General features: G+C 45.9%; 1 protein-coding gene across 1 annotated transcript in view; it reads left to right on the top strand.

Annotated features, from left to right (window-relative positions):
* SRCIN1 (SRC kinase signaling inhibitor 1) overlaps positions 1–17513 on the top strand; it is a 922972-nt gene that overhangs the window by 750880 nt on the left and 154579 nt on the right. The window contains exon 16 of the mRNA XM_086924314.1: positions 6131–6285. Within this exon, the coding sequence (XP_086780440.1) occupies positions 6131–6285 (155 nt within the window). The remainder of the gene's footprint in view (positions 1–6130; positions 6286–17513) is intronic.

Here is a 17513-nt window from a genome sequence, read left to right as displayed (position 1 = left end):
TGATGCATCAGTTTTCTGCCAGCTAGCTCACCCCTCTTGTCATGACACCCCTTGACGTTCGCTAAGGCTTGCTCTGCTTAGGAGAGAAATAGTAGATTGAAACAGCAGTTCTCTTTTTCAGTGTATAGCAGATGATGAGTTGGTTTGTAATTGAGTGGTTAGTTTGAGATTGATGATTCCAGTCTCATTTGTTCGACTTTGGTGCATTCCTTAAAAGTACTTTAGCCCCTCATCATTTGGTTTAGCACTCGTCTTCCTTTTGTTACCCTCTAGGTAATTGTACCTATTTGTTGGCATGCGTCATAGGGAGGAAAGAAGCAAAATGTGAGACAGATTCAGTTACAGGCATGCAAGGGATGGTAAGATATATCTTGCTGAGAATTTCTCAGGAGAATATCCCTGGGAGGAGTAAAGATTGAGTACAGAAGTAGTCAAAACAAGAGGACGTTTTTTCATTCCCTACCCCCTAATATAAACCAATCATTGTGGTCATCTGGGCTGTGGAATCTCCATATTGTAAGAAGATTGTTGTCAATCAATCAAGGATTTATAAAGTGCGGCACATCTTTGAGTGTCCCAAGGCGCTTGAGTTGCTAACTACTTGGTGGGGATCTGTTCAATTGAACAGTTATGTCTTAAGTCTTATCCTGAATTGCCGGAGCGATGATGCGGCTCGGAGATGCAGGGCATGGTTGTTCCAGTCTTAACCTCATGCGCGCTAGTGGAATTCCGCTCGCACGCTGAGATTTTGTAAATCGCATGTTACGTGACGAGCTGGGCTCGTCATCAGCGTGCGAGGAGGCTACGCCATGACGAGCCCAGCTCGTCATCAGCGTGGAAGGGGTTAAGCCTCCAGTTGTGAGAAAGAGCGTACTCCGTTGTTACTTTGGCAGATCCGGGGGTCTATCTGCGTAGAAGAGGGAGGCAGATCGAAGAGGTCTGGTCGGTTGGTGGAAGTTCATGGGTCTGTCCCTGGCCTTTCCTTTTGCAGGGCTTTGTATGCATGGGTCAACATCTTGAACTGGCATTTCTTCTGGATCAGAAGCCATTGTAGTGTCTGGAGGTGGTGTGTGATGTGGGTCTGTCTGGGGAGGTCAAAGATGAGTCTTCCTGCTGAGTTTTTTATTGTCTGTAGTCTCTACAGGAGTTGTGTGATGATTTATATGTGGAGTGTCTGTTCCTGTAGTCCAGTCTGCTGGTGACGAGGGCCTGTGTGGTCTGTAATAATGCAGTTTAGAATTGCCCTGTCCTCTTTATTGTATCTATCAACTAGGCCTTTGTTACTCAGAAGCAAACCCAACTCTAAATCCATTCTCTACCAATGTCCTGATCGGGATCGTATCTTAGATTTTCAACTTGGCAAAGGCAAATCTATCTTCTCTGTCTGTCCATTGACCAAGTATCCCCTAGGGGAGGGATTTCCTGATTAGTACTGGTACTCTTCATTTTATTTGTTGTTGTTAGGGACAGAGGTAGCAGGCCCCATTTGCTTTCCCTTTGAATGACTGCTGTTTATCACAGTACTCTTTTCTCATTCTTGTTTCAACCTCACCTAGTCTGCTGCATTCACATACGTCTCCGGAATCTTGGCAATGTCACATCATTTTGTGTGGAATTAGTGAAACATCTTACTTTTTATGAAGTGGATCGTGTCATTGACATCGAGAGGTCAAGACAAACTGTCAGGGCATATTTTGGCTTGCATTTTTCTAACAGTTGGACGTGGGCGGCCAGGAGGGTCATGACATGTAACTAGACAACTGAGTCAATGTCTTCATTCACAGTGGCAAAGCTCATCAAGAATGAATAAGGAAAAGGAGAGGGCAAACGTACATTCATGACCCAAGAAATCGCTTCAACAATATGCTGGTTGGTAAATAAACAGTACATTCACTGCTTACTTTGGTCTCCGCTGCATTCAATATGGAGAGCATCATACGTGTGTAAACATAAGGTAGGTAACAAAGTCACAGAGGATAAATTAAGGAGCCTGTCTGCTTCCCATTGATGTCAGAAAAGACATTCTCTCGTATGGCATTCAGCTTTTTGAGCACTTTTATTGGTGAGCTGTTTTGGACCTGGCCCTCTGTGCAGTCACCCCAAGTCGTTTGCCTTTACCCTCCACTTTTTTGTTGTTGTTGTTGGTCTTAGGACTTTGTGCTCTTTACTACTGCTTATCCATGCTAAAGTGCTTGTGCTCTCTCCTCTAAACGTGATAAAATGGGCCCACTCCTAATTGGCATATTTAATTTACTCGTAAATTCCAAGTAAATTGGTACTACATGTGCCCATGGCTTGTAAATTGAATGCTACTTCTAGGCCTGCAGCACTGATTATGCCACTCACTTAAGTAGCGCTTTAACCATGTCTCAGGCAGAGGCTTCCAGCCCCCAATGGAGCACAAAACGAGCCCGTTCCGCCCAGTCCAGATGCTGCCCTCATGGGTATTACCACCATGAGAGCAGCATCTAGATTGGCCATAGGGGAGTTTGGGAGCCTGAGGAGCAGAAGAGCGGTGAGCACTAGGCACGTTTTTTTTGTTTGTTTTGTTACTGCCCCCCTCCACTCTGCCCCAACACCAGCTACTACTGTTTAAACTGCCATTTTGAACTGGTGATTTAAACCTTTTGCCAGACTCCAACCTGTTTTAATATATATGTCACCCCTAAGTTAGGCCCCAAACAGCCTACTGGGCAGGGTGCAATGTGTTCACAAAGTAGGAGATGTGCTTTTAAGTTTTACATGGTCTGAAAAACTCCTAAATTATTTTTTCCGCTAGTGCATGGCCTACCTCTCCCGTAGGATAACATTGGAGTTACCTTAGTACATTTAATTAGTTGTAACTTCCAATTGGGAACAGGTGGTTTGGTCGAGTGTGTTTCTGAAGAAGTGTTATTAAAAGCCCTCTTTAATGGTAAAGCCTGACTTTTAGTCACAATTCTGAAATTGGCCCTTTTAGAAAGTTGGTATTTTCTTGTTCTAACCATTTGATACCCACAGCCTGATTGTGGGTCACGTGACTAGGTTGTAGCTGACAGTCTGTCCTTACATATTGCTCCCAGACAGTGAGACAAACGGAAGGATGGGCTACTCTGAGTTAACAAGGGGGATGAGCTGTCACCTTCCACACTTGCACATCACAAAGGTCCCACTTGAGCACTCTCACTGATGGTTTAACACTGGTCTTTTGTGGCCACAGACTTGCTGGGGCCAGGACAGGGAGTAAGGGGATGCCTGACATCTCAGAGGAGTTGAAACCTTTAGAAGCTTCCCTCACTTTAAAGTGGACCCACGGTATAAATATTGGACTGTTAGACCCAACTATTCAGTACACTTCTGGACCTGTGGAAGGCTCTTCCAGAAAGGACAACTGCTGTGACTCTAAGGGCTAGTCTCTTGTAACCAGTAACTGGACTCTGCAACTGTGATTTTTGTTGTCTTCCAAGGTCAATGGGTCACCTCAGTGTACAAGCGAAAGGAGAGTGGTTGCAGCCCTGCCTGGATAGGGTTTCAGCCGAGAACATAAGTCGACCCCCAGAGTTCATTAAGAAAGCGCCCTTCATTCCATATTCTAGCTCTAGCTGGTGTCCCCCGCCCCCAAACCAATACTTAAGAAAACTGTTTCAGAATGAACATAATAAAGACCTACTCAAAGAACTGAATTTTTTTTAAACATGCTTTTATTTAACAGTTGCATAATATACATGGAGACAGCATTGTACACATGTCGGTGACACATAACATCAAACAGTACATTCCAATGCAGCCTTCAATCAAAAGAAAAACATTGGAAGAATAATCCACTTTAGGGGCCAAGGACCCTCTACAAAAACCACTGCAGGTCCGACTCACAACTGCACAGCCCCAGTTCAAATCCAAGGAACAACATGCAAAACTGCACCTGCACTGTTTTTTGAGTTTGTTACCTAATGAAACACAGAACAAAGAACTGGATTGAGAAGATTTAAAAGCATCAATAAACTTGGAAGACGCACACCTATTATCACATTTGCATCTTCTCTACCTAGAGGTTGTGTTTAGGCTTCAGGTAAAACTATATGTATTATCAGTGTACCGTGCTTCTTTTTGGCCTCTAGTTGGTGCCACAAATTTGGTGTGTCTCTAGTACTGGCATACCTTAAACCTTTATGGGTCTATGCATATCTTTATGATGAGCTTATCAGAGCCTCATTGCTTTAGAGCTACATAGAAGTCATGTCAATAACCCTAAGAGTCTTGCAGGTGCTGTGTCTCATATTAACAGCACTCTAAACTGTATCAAGCCATCTCTACAGTCAAGAACCTTTGTGGTATTTCTAGGAGTATGCATCTCACAGAACCTAGCTTGGTAACTCCTTCTACAGAAAGGATTGACCGAATCCTCTCCCTAGCAAAGGGTGGTGGCTCTTGCAACGTCTGCACAGCGAGAAGGTCTAAGATCATGCTATGGGGCATGTCCACATATATTTCCCTATTTCTGTAGTTCAGCCATGACATGTGATTGGTCTAGAAGGAACTAGATACTCAGTGGTGACCATCAGGAAGTCAGTGCAAGAATAAGATAGAGATCATGTGACTGGTACGATAAGCATTATTTTTTGTGGCAAATCAAAGTATTTGTTCAAGAGGTAGAGTTGCACTTGAAATATCCACATATGTTCCCCATCTAGCATTCGAAGGCTCGGGAGCACTCATGCAAGAGTAGTTTATAAGCAACGACTGGCTAGCATCTTCAGAGCCATGGCTGTCACAGTAATTAGCACTGCATGCATATTCATCTGTGTGCTTTGTGATCTCTGCTTACTACTGATAGCGAGCACTCCAAACTTCAGACCTTTTGAATAGTACACCATTTGCAACAAATGACCATCCTAATTGGCTTATGTCCTTCATGTTGAGAAAGACCATTTCATTCTTACATTTTGCTGATCTTCCTTGTTTTCTAGGAGGACTAATGGGTTGTTAATCATTAGTCGTCTTTGCTTGTCAGCTCTGAGATACTCTACTACATCATGGGCGGAGTGCAATGGAAAATACATTTTTGATCTAATAAAAGTTGAAGACCTTACGTTTGGTTCATTGATTCAGTTTTTATGATTTGTTTTTGCTGTTAATATTATGCCATTATAATGGTAAGATTAGTGGATTCGTGAAATAAATAAATATTCATGTAACATTCCTCTATGTGGATTAATGAGAGGAAGGAAGGGTCTGCATGCCTTTGCATCCTGTATGCTTGTGGAGTTCCTTCTGGAATGCTTCCCTTTGCCTTGAGATATACACCATAAGTATTCTCAGCCTGTGGTTGATAGTTGTAGTAAGAGTAGTGTGTTTAGATAAAGTTCAGAAGAGGCTTAGAAAGCAGCCTTCATACTCCTCTATCTATGCAAGGCTTACAACACTGTTGATCATACTATACTGCTGGATAGGTTAGAAAGTGGGTCAATAGTGCTCTGATCTGGGTCCAATTATGTTTCTCGAATTATAGTCATGGATGGTATTCTCTCATTACCTTTGTGTTTGTGAACCACATCTCACCTACAGTTCAAGTTGGGTCAGTTTGTATTGGTACTTGTAAGACCATTTATGCGCTTATCTAATTCTTGGTAATTCCCTTTTGAGTGGTATTTTGATAAGAAATGAAAGGTGACTTCTGTAATCCGTTAATTCATAGCAGTGAGTTTGCCACTTGTTATTACCTAGTAGTGACTTTTACTGCTCTGGGGTATTTTTCATTTTAGCAGTGTGCATTAACCCATTGCTTGCAATGAGAATTATTGCTGTCCCTCACTGTGTCTTAGAATTACCTGTGTTGCACTATATTTAAATTTTATTATGGTTTGATGCTCGAGTATTTGCTTTATCGTTCTTGTAAATGTTAAAGAAGGCAGTACTGACTAGAATTTGAATTGTATACAGGAAATAATGTATAGTTTGTTTTAATTCGATTTAATAAATTCTGTCAAAAACAGACACTTTATTTGATCCACCAGTTTTGTTGCAAACTCTGAGAATGTATAATTATCCGCAATCACTGCTGTACATCACATGATGGTGGGAGCAGAGGAGAGGGTTGTCTTAATTACGTAGAGCCATGGCGATTCTGACAGCTCTATTCTTTTTTATGCAGAAGAACTCACTGTACCCAGGTATCGCACTGAGAAACCCTCAAAATCTCCGCCCCCACCTCCACCTCGGCGGAGCTTCCCATCTTCCCATGGTATTACCACAGCTCGTACTGGTGAGGTGATAGTTACCAACAAGAAGGAAACTACATACATTAAGGTAAGACAATAGTTACCAAACATATTTTAGATGGTGTAGCCTTTTCAAGTGTAAGTAGTAGTGGACAGCTCACAAACAGGACATGGCCTGCCCGCAAACGCATAAGTAAAAGGGATAGCTAGCTGTCAAAAGAGCCCTTCTGAGGAGAACTATCAGTCGGGAGTAAAGGCTATAAACAGTGTTCATTGAGTATGCAACTCATTTAAGTGGTAGCAGGGAAGGAGTGAAAACCGTATATGACAACTCCGCAAGAGGATTGAGCAGGAGCGGAATCAGGCAGATAATGGTAATCCTTGTGGCAGAGAATGGAAGTGCTTATGTGAGCACCAGTCCTATAGAGTGAAGTAAGTCTAACAGTTTCAGTGGTTCTTTGGTACGATGGGACAATGGTAGCAGGAGGAAGTAGCTCTTTGGGCAAAGTGGAAGTGTACCTTGCCCCAGTATTGGAACTTTCATAGATTCCAATGCTTTTGTATCATTCCCCGTCGTCGGAATGGGAGCCTCGGTAACAAAAATACCATAGCAGTAGGTACAACAGAGAAAGAAAAAGGCCTAGTCCTCAATCCCTTTTGTAGCATACCTCCTTCTTTTTGCAAAAGAGACCAAACTTAGGCATCAGCCAATCAGAAGTGCCTCACCCTATAGAAGCCTCCTGAAGGAACCTCAGAGCCTCCGATTTTTTTACTGCACGTTGTGCTCAGGGAGTCTCCTATGAGCTCTGCTCATTTCATCTCTTTTCAAAGGATTTTCTTCAAGTTTTCTCTTCAGGATTGTTAAAGGATGGCTGACAAGGAAAAGAAGAAGGCCCTTTTCAAGCCCTGCTCCACCTGTGGCAAAAAAAGGTTGTTTGTTGAAGATAAACATAAGGATTGTATCGATTGCCTCTATCCGGACCATAAGGCAGAGTACTGTAAAATCTGCCTCACGTTTTCTACCAAGACCCTCAGGGGTCGTGCTGGTAGACTTCTGACCTGGCTTCAGAAACAGAAGGAAAGGAAACTTGGAGTTTCCAGTGACAGTGAGGATTCATCATCAGCTGTATCATCTTGAAGGTCAGTCAAAAGGGGTAGTGGTTCCACTTCTTCTTCTGTGGAACATCCTTCTAAGGCCTCAAAAAAGACCCCCAGAGAGTCTGAGAGCCTAGGTCCAGGCGAATCTCCTCACCATGGTGAAAAGGAGAGGGAAGGACCTTCTACGCCTTCTAAGGGTGTGAAGACTGATCCAGCCTTAAAGAAACCCTCTTCCCAATCTTCTGAGAGGAGTTCCAAGTCCTCGACGATGAAGGCGTCGTCGACGGAGGTTCAGTTGATGAAGTAATTGAAGACAAAATAAAAATTGGTTCCGTCGACGGGCTCGTTGACGGGAGGTTCGACGACGAAAGGATCGTCGTCGAGAAAGGAAGCGTCGACGACAGTTCCATCAGCGTTGAAAGGAGGGTCGCCGACAACGGCATAGTCGACGAAGGCATCGATGACTACAGCAACGACGACGACGAGAGTGACAGCGTCGACGACGATGGGGATGTCGAGGTCGACGACGACCGTGTCATCGACGAGAGCCTCGACGATTACAACTTTGACGACGACGGCTGGATCGTCGACAATTTCATCGACGACGCCTATCTCGCCGTCGAGTGTGCAACCATCGTCGACGGGACCGTCGATGATTTTGTCATCTGAGAAAAGGATCTCTATTTTGGTCACAAGAATTACGCCGGAGATGACGTCTCCTAGGAGAGTAACCCCCTTACCACCAGCTTTGCTCTTGGATGAAGAGGAGTCAGATGAGGATGACCAGGACTCATATGGCTACTCTAATAGTCCCTCTCAACTTCTGGTCGAATGCCAGGAGACGGACTCTGAAGGAGGATATGACCAGGAAGATGGTTATCATCATCAGGCGGACCAATCACAGCATTATTCTGGTCAATATATGGTTACAGTACCATCTTCTTTCCTGCAGGACCTGCATAAGATGCTGCAGGACTATAAATATAAGGCTACAAGGCCGGTTCCGGCTCCAGTAGCGCCTGCAGCGCCTGTCTCGGCTCCTGCCTCAATGGCTACTACTGAATTACCTGCTCAGGCGTCCCCTCAGCCTCAGGCATCAATTCCGCAAGAGCCTTCCAGACCAGCAAACACCCATGATGATTCCTCGGATGAGGATCAAAATTCGGATCATGGAACTGATCAAACAACTGAATGGGATGAATATATCATTCCGGACGCTCCATCCCCATGTCCGGATCCGGTGAATTCCCCGCCAGCGGACGTAGGATGTTTTCCATCGGCTGATGGAAAGAGCAGCTGGCAGGTTCAAGTTGACTATGCCTGCGGTGCCCACAGAATGTTTCTTGTACGACTTCAAGGAACCTTATTGGAAGACGACAAGGTCCATAACTATAGTGCAACATCTGTGCGAGGAAGGCCTTAAGGCTATGAAGAACCCAACGACGGTGGTCCCTGTACTACCGCGTCTAGATAAAAAATACAGAGCACCTGACGATGGACCAGCTGCCCTAACGGGCCACCCTAAACCAAACTCAGTTATTTCACAAGTGGCGCAGAGGAAATCCCGCAACCCCTCTGCTCCCTTATCAACTCCTCCGGACAAGGAAGGGTGGAGATTGGATAATGCTGGAAAAAGATTCTCGTCGATGGCGAGTCTCCTGGTGCATGCTGCCAATGCCCTGGCAATATTGGGCAGATACGACCGCCAGCTTTGGTGTGATGTCGCTCTGTTCCTGGATCGCTTCCTCCAGAATCGAAATCAGAGGCAAAAAAGATTTTGCAAGAGGGAGAGGCAACTTCAATGGAGGTCATTTACTGTGCCATGGACATTGCCACAATGGCATTTCGTTCATTGGCTGGGGCGGCAGTCCTTCGTCGCCAGGGGTGGCTGAAAGCTACCTGGTTTCGACCTGAGATCCAAAACAAGGTCCTGGATCTTCCCTTCGATGGGGAAGCACTATTTGGAAAACTAATTGATGACACTCTCCAGGACATCAAAAAAGACACTGAGACCGCCAGATCCTTGGGTACGCTTCAGTACCGCAATACTCCTTTTAAGGGGTCAAGAGGCAGAGGTACGAACTACAGAGGATCCTATCCGCAACAGCGATATTCATGCAACGGCTCAGGTTCCCAGCAATACCGCCAGCCTTCTCAACAGATATTTACAACAAGGGGTGGTGAGGGACAGAGTCTCTGAATTAAGCAGAAAGCTCTCACCCAGTCAAGAGATCAGGGCTAGATCCAACACCGTTTTTTAGCTCACTGCACCATCCCAGTTTCAGAACCTGGCTGTATGCAAATTAGTCTGTTCCTGTCCCAGTGCATGATGGGAACAGGGCAAACCAAACTACAAAAGCCAATTCTTACACTGGGAAGGAAACAAGCTCCCGGGGACCGGTTTCTGGCATTACAGCCGTCTTCGGCCCGGTTTGCTTGAATCCTGATGGTGCAATGAGCAAGGGTCTCACATCTGAGAATACCCTTCCACGCTTAGGGTGGACAAAAATATTTACAACAAGGGGTGGTGAGGGACAGAGTCTCTGAATTAAGCAGAAAGCTCTCACCCAGTCAAGAGATCAGGGCTAGATCCAACACCGTTTTTTAGCTCACTGCACCATCCCAGTTTCAGAACCTGGCTGTATGCAAATTAGTCTGTTCCTGTCCCAGTGCATGATGGGAACAGGGCAAACCAAACTACAAAAGCCAATTCTTACACTGGGAAGGAAACAAGCTCCCGGGGACCGGTTTCTGGCATTACAGCCGTCTTCGGCCCGGTTTGCTTGAATCCTGATGGTGCAATGAGCAAGGGTCTCACATCTTAGAATACCCTTCCACGCTTAGGGTGGACAAAAATATTTACAACAAGGGGTGGTGAGGGACAGAGTCTCTGAATTAAGCAGAAAGCTCTCACCCAGTCAAGAGATCAGGGCTAGATCCAACACCGTTTTTTAGCTCACTGCACCATCCCAGTTTCAGAACCTGGCTGTATGCAAATTAGTCTGTTCCTGTCCCAGTGCATGATGGGAACAGGGCAAACCAAACTACAAAAGCCAATTCTTACACTGGGAAGGAAACAAGCTCCCGGGGACCGGTTTCTGGCATTACAGCCGTCTTAGGCCCGGTTTGCTTGAATCCTGATGGTGCAATGAGCAAGGGTCTCACATCGTTTTTGGCCACTATAGGTGTGGCAGGGTATACTCAGACATGAGTCCCTTTCTCACTGCTCCATCAGGATTCAAGCAAGCCGGGCCGAAGAAGGCTGAAATGCCAGAAACCGGTCACCGGTAGCTTGTCTCCTTTCTGGTGAAGAATTGGCTTGGTAGTTTAGTCTGCCCTGTTCCCATGATGCACTGGGCCAGAGACAGACTGATTTGCATATAGCCAGGTTCTGAGCTGGGATGGGGCAGTGAGATAAATAACGGTGATGGATCAAGCCCTGATCTTTGGACTGGGTAAGAGTGGTCTGTTTAACTCAGACACTCTGTTCATCACCACCCCCTTTTGTAAATCGTTTTTGGCCACTATAGGTGTGGCAGGGTATACTCGGACATGAGTCCCTTTCTCACTGCTCCATCAGGATTCAAGCAAGCCGGGCCGAAGAAGGCTGAAATGCCAGAAACCGGTCCCCGGTAGCTTGTCTCCTTTCTGGTGAAGAATTGGCTTGGTAGTTTAGTCTGCCCTGTTCCCATGATGCACTGGGCCAGGGACAGACTGATTTGCATATAGCCAGGTTCTGAGCTGGGATGGGGCAGTGAGATAAATAACGGTGATGGATCAAGCCCTGATCTTTGGACTGGGTAAGAGTGGTCTGTTTAACTCAGACACTCTGTTCATCACCACCCCCTTTTCTAAATCGTTTTTGGCCACTATAGGTGTGGCAGGGTATACTCAGACTTGAGTCCCTTTCTCACTGCTCCATCAGGATTCAAGCAAGCCGGGTCGAAGAAGGCTGAAATGCCAGAAACCGGTCCCCGGTAGCTTGTCTCCTTTCTGGTGAAGAATTGGCTTGGTAGTTTAGTCTGCCCTGTTCCCATGATGCACTGGGCCAGGGACAGACTGATTTGCATATAGCCAGGTTCTGAGCTGGGATGGGGCAGTGAGATAAATAACGGTGATGGATCAAGCCCTGATCTTTGGACTGGGTAAGAGTGGTCTGTTTAACTCAGACACTCTGTTCATCACCACCCCCTTTTCTAAATCGTTTTTGGCCACTATAGGTGTGGCAGGGTATACTCAGACATGAGTCCCTTTCTCACTGCTCCATCAGGATTCAAGCAAGCCGGGCCGAAGAAGGCTGAAATGCCAGAAACCGGTCCCCGGTAGCTTGTCTCCTTTCTGGTGAAGAATTGGCTTGGTAGTTTAGTCTGCCCTGTTCCCATGATGCACTGGGCCAGGGACAGCCTGATTTGCATATAGCCAGGTTCTGAGCTGGGATGGGGCAGTGAGATAAATAACGGTGATGGATCAAGCCCTGATCTTTGGACTGGGTAAGAGTGGTCTGTTTAACTCAGACACTCTGTTCATCACCACCCCCTTTTCTAAATAGCCTTCTCAACAGAGGCAGGGCCAATCCTCTAATTACTCCAGGCCTTACAACAAGGGGAAACAAGTTCACCAGGGACGTGATACGTCTAAGCGGCAATAGCGGCCTCCTGGCTCTTCCTACTGTTCTGGCCTCCAAGAAGTCATCAGTTGGAGGCAAGGTAACCAAATACCTTCAGAATTGGTCCAAGATAACATCGAACCGTTGGGTGCTCAACATCATTCGGAAAGGCCATACCTTGGAATTTACACAAATCCCACCACCCAAGCCCCCGGCAGCCATTCCATCGAAATACCTTCATCTTCTGTGGCTCGAAGTCCAACAGATGCTCCTGAAGGGAGCAATAGAGCCGGTTCCCTCCAATCAAAGAGGACAAGGATTCTATTCCAGGTTCTTCCTGGTAAAGAAGACGCTGGAGAAATGGCGGCCCATTTTAGATCTCAGGGAGCTCAACACCTATCTCGTCTCCCTGTCCTTCCGGATGGTCTCTCTCCAAGACATCTTGCGGCTGATCAGCCCGGGGTATTTCATGGCCACACTCGATCTCGAAGATGCGTACTTCCATGTACCGATTCACCCAGCACACAGAAGGTTTCTACGATTCACAGTAGCCAAGAGCCAGTTTCAATTCAGGGTTTTACCCTTTGGTCTTCGCTCAGCCCCGAGGATTTTCACGAAGGTGCTGGCGCCAGTGGCAGCATTTCTGCGAATGAACCATTTTCAAGTCTTCCCCTACCTGGACAACTGGTTGCTGAAGGCCCCGTCCAGGGAAGCAGTGCGGGACGCTGTTCAGGCTTGTACAAACTTGTTTCAAAATCTGGGACTCACTTTAAACAAAGAAAGATTATCCCTGGTTCCGTCCAGAAAGGCATGTTTTCTGGGAGCCATCCTGGATTCAAAACTCTCAAAAGCTTTTCCGACCCTGGAAAGGAGGGAAAAACTGCAGACCTTGGCTCGGGACTTACAAAAAAAAAGGTGTCTTTCAGTACGCCGCTTCAAATCTCTGCTGGGGGTAATTTCATCATGCGTACCTCTGATTCCTCACTGCAGACTGGGAATGCGTCCTCTGCAGGAACAACTAGACATCCAATGGAAACAGGTTTACAAATCATTCGACGACAGGGTGACCGTCACTCCAATGATGAGAGGAGTGGCCTTATGGTGGACAGATCAGAGCAACTTGTCCCAAGGTCTATCCTTCGTAAACGATCCGTCTCCTCAAGTAGTAAAAACGGACGCGTCATTGGAGGGTTGGGGAGCAGTGATGCAAGACCTACATGTCAGTGGCCATTGGTCTCCTCACGATCGACTGCTCCACATCAATCTTTTGGAACTAAGAGCAATAAGACTGACTCTGCCAGCCTTTCTTCCTCGCCTAGGAGGTTCACAAGTGCTCATCAGGACGGACAACACCACGACCATGCACTACGTGAACAAAGAGGGAGGAACCAGATCTCTTCCGTTGTCGCAGGAAGCTCAGCAGATCTGGGAATGGGCGATACTTCACAGGATATCGCTGAAGGCAGAACACTTGCCAGGAGTTCTAAACAAGTGTGGGAGTTGAACCAGCGAGTTCTCGAAGAGGTCTTCAGCCAGTGGGGCAGACCGGCGGTGGATCTCTTTGCCACACCAACCAACAAGAAATGCCTGTCTTATGCAAGCAGGTTTCACCACCGAGGATCATTGGGGAATGCGCTTACGATAGCCTGGTCAAGGACATTTGTCTACGCCCCCCCCCCCCATCTCTCTGATCCCGCGGCTCATCAGGAAGATCAAAGTGGAACCATACTGGATGATCTTGATAGCCCCTGCTTGGCTGAGACAGTTCTGGTACCCGGAAGTCCATCTGTTGTCGCTAGCTCCTCCTCTTCCCTTGAGGACTATTCCAGATCTCCTCACAATGTCTGAAGGACAGGTTTGGCACCCATATCCACAGTCATTACACCTAAGAGCATGGCTCCTGAGCAGCGAGAGTTTATGAATCTCCCCATCTCAAGCGAAATTAAGGAGGTCCTCTCCCAGGCGAGAGCTCCTTCAGCGAACAAGACCTACCGTTTTAAATGGAAAAGATTTTGTATTTGGTGTAGGAAAGAAGGAATTGACCCATTTGCTTCAAAGCCTCATCAGCTTCTACCTTATCTATTGTCCCTGGCTAAGCCGGGACTGGCCCATTCGTCAATAAAGGTTCATTTGGCGGCCATTTCGAGATACAGACGGTCTGGACCTTCGTTGTGGTCTTCCAGGATTGTTAAACAATTTCTTAAGGGCCTGTTCAGAGTCTATCCACCAGTGAGGCCTCCGCCTCCTACTTGGCATCTAAATCTAGTCCTCACTCAACTCATGAAAAGCCAATTTGAACTAGTTCATCGTTCTGACATGAAGTTCCTTTCTTGGAAATTGGCTCTCCTCCTCGCCCTCACATCGGCTAGATGTATTGGAGAATTGCAGGCTCTTACTATCCAGGAGCTTTTCCTACAGTTTAAAAGGAACACTGTTATCTTGAGAACTAATCCTAGGTTCATACCCAAGGTACCCTCGGACTTCCACTTGAACGAGCTGGTTATTCTGAAAGCGTTCTTTTCTCAACCAGCTACACCAGCGGAAAAGTCGCTACATTCTCTGGTTGTACAACGGTGTTTAAAATTCTATTTGGATCGTACCAAAGGATTTCGGAAATCCTCTCAATTGTTGTTTCCTTTGGTGGTCCAAGCAAAGGTCTCCCGCTGTCAAAACAGGGGATAGCAAGATGGATTACAAGTGCCATTCTACATTGCCATACTTCGGCAGGGAAACCTCTGACTGGCAGGGTTCGTGCACATTCCAAAGATCGGTAGCTTCTTCAACAGCACTCTTTTATGGGGGTGCAGATTAAGGACATTTGCAGAGCTGCTACCTGGAGCAGCATCCACACCTTTACCAAGCATTACTGCTTGGAGTCCTTACAGCAAGAGGATGCAGCAGTGGGACAGGCTGTCCTGAGGAACCTCTTCCAATAATTGGTGAGCTTTCCTTTCTATCCCACCTTCCATTGTTTGCACATTTTGTATCTTTGTCATGTTGGCTATTGCAATGTATTTATTACACATAATGTGTTTTTTATTGCTGACTGCTTGCTACTGTGATACAAAAGCATGGGAATCTATGAAAGTTCCAATACTGAGGCAAGAAAACAAGTTACTCACCTGCAACTTTGGTTCCCCAGTATTGGTAACTTTCATAGATTCCCATGCGCCCACCCACCTCCCCGAGGAAAGCTCAGTCTACAGCAGATATGGTGACTGCTACGAAAATCTGAGGCTCTGAGGTTCCTTCAGGAGGGTTCTATGGGGTGAGGCACTTCTGATTGGCTGATGCCTAAGTTTGGTCTCTTTTGCAAAAAGAGGGTGATATACTACTAAAGGGCCTTTTTCTTTCTGTTTTGTACCTCCTGCTATGGTATTTTTGTTACTGAGGCTCCCATTCCGACTACGGGGAATGATACAAAAGCATGGGAATCTATGAAAGTTACCAATACTGGGGAACCAAAGTTACAGGTAAGTAACTTGTTTTCTTGTAGTGGTAGATCTATTAAGTGAAAATAAGTGCTATCATGCAGTATAAGAGAAAGCAGACAAGGGTAGCATGGAAGGGTAAGTTAGTAAAGCCTATGGGGAATCGAATGGAATCATAGCAGAGAATGTGAGTCATTTATGGTTCAAATAAAAGGGATCAAGCATATTTGGAATGGTGGGGGGGCTGGGCAGGAAAAAGAATCATTATCTTGAAGCAAATTTCACAGAATGTTGGTGAACGGAAAGGTACATGGCGCTCAATCATTTCTGGGATAATATAAGGGAAAATTATGAGGATAGTGGGGCCTATGAGTTGTGTGGAGGGGCAAAGTAGCAGAGAGCATGGGATCTTTGGGACAAATGGGCCAGAAGAGCTAGATCTTGAGGCCATCATGTAGCAATATTGGTAAGCGTGGGCGAAAGTATGATGGAATAAAATGACAATTGGATGGATGTTTTTCGCCAAAGGAAACAATAGGAGAAGGGGAGCCTCTTACTGGGGACATGTTAACTAAGATCACAAGTTATTTGGATGTGGTGTGTAATGATAAAAGAGATCTAAGGGATTTTTAGAGAGAAAAAAGATTACACGTTAATAGGGGATTTTTTGAGAAATTGAAGGAGCAACATGGAGAGGGGGGATTCGTCAATAGAACGCTCAACAGTGACCGTGATTGGGAGCCTTTTGGCATAAGTTAAGACAAGAAATGTAACCGTTATTGGAGTCATCATGAGGATGAAAGGAAAGAATGCAGGGGTTGTGACAAAGAACTGAAGGGAAGTGTGTAGGACTGATGGAGCTTTCAAGAATCGATAAGTAGTGCCACTTCAAGGCCCTATGTAGAAGAAAGTGTGGTTGGTAATACAGTTTCTCGAAGAGAAGCAAGGGGTTTTGAATAGAAGCGGTTTGTGGAAGAACATTTTAATTAATAGTAGCACTTAGTTGGGGTACTACTTACTAATTAAAATGGAGAGTAGCAACAAGTGGGGTGGTCTGTTTTCTGAAGGTAGATGGGATTGTAGCATGCAGGAGAGGTCTTCTAAGCATGAGAAGGTTATAGCTAAGAGAAGGTATGTTTGGGCCTAATGAACTGATAAGGTTAGAGGATCTTGAGGTGGGAGGAGGTATAGCAGAGACCTATTATCCAGTATTAGGGTATCTTTCATAGATTCACATGCCTGAATCATTCCCCGTCATCGGGATGGGAGTCCCGGGTACATAAAGTAATGTCCCATTAGACATATAGAGTAATAGGCCGAAGGCCTCACATTAGTAACCTATCCAGGTCCTTTTGTAATAAGGACCAAACTCTAGAGAGCAACCAATCAGCTGCCACCACCCTCTGGAACCTTCCTGGAAGGAGCTCTAGACCCTCAGATGTTCTACCGCACGTCGTGCTAAAGGAGTCTTTACTGAGCTCTGCTCAGGTTTTTTCCTTATCTTTGGATTTAAGGTATTTTCTGTGGCTATTTCTCCATCGGAGTGAAGTCTTTACTGTCTACATGTCAGATACTCCCAAGAAAGGCCTTTTTAGGCCCTGTGATACTTGCAAAAAGAAGAGATTGCATGTCGACGACCAGCATAAGGACTGCCTCTACTGTCTTTATCAAGACCATACTCCTAAAAACTGCAAGGTATGTCGTACTTTAAAAGATCGTGAAGGAACGCTTTTAACTTGGCTGCAGAGACTTAAGGACAAAGAAGACCCCTTGTCCTCTGAGGAGAGTGAGAGCTCATCAAAATCCTCTTCAAAGACTCCTCAGAAGAGGCCCAGAGATGCTTCTCCAGGTCCTTCTAAGCAGCAACCTCAAAAGAAGACGCAGAAAAAGTCTTCAGAGTCTCCTCAGCTTAAAGATTTACCTGCCAGGGAGTCTTCTCCCCTTCAAGGGTCGAAAAAAACAGCTTCAGACCCTCTAACTCCTCCGCCGAGGGTGAAACACACTTTCAAAAAGCCTTCCTCAGCCCCGTCGACTACCACCTCATCGACGATGGCCTTTGGAGTGACTTTGTCGACGACGACAATTTTGACACTCTGTCTCGTCGGCATCGGCATCCCTTTTGTCGACGACGTCTTCGTCGACGGCACGTACCCCTTTGTCGTAGATATCATAATCAAGAAG

The sequence above is a fragment of the Lissotriton vulgaris genome, chromosome 5 (assembly GCF_964263255.1).
Source record: "Lissotriton vulgaris chromosome 5, aLisVul1.2, whole genome shotgun sequence".
Classification (NCBI taxonomy): domain Eukaryota; kingdom Metazoa; phylum Chordata; class Amphibia; order Caudata; family Salamandridae; genus Lissotriton; species Lissotriton vulgaris.
Note: the sequence above shows the minus strand (reverse complement) of the source record. Positions and strands in the feature narration are given on the sequence as shown.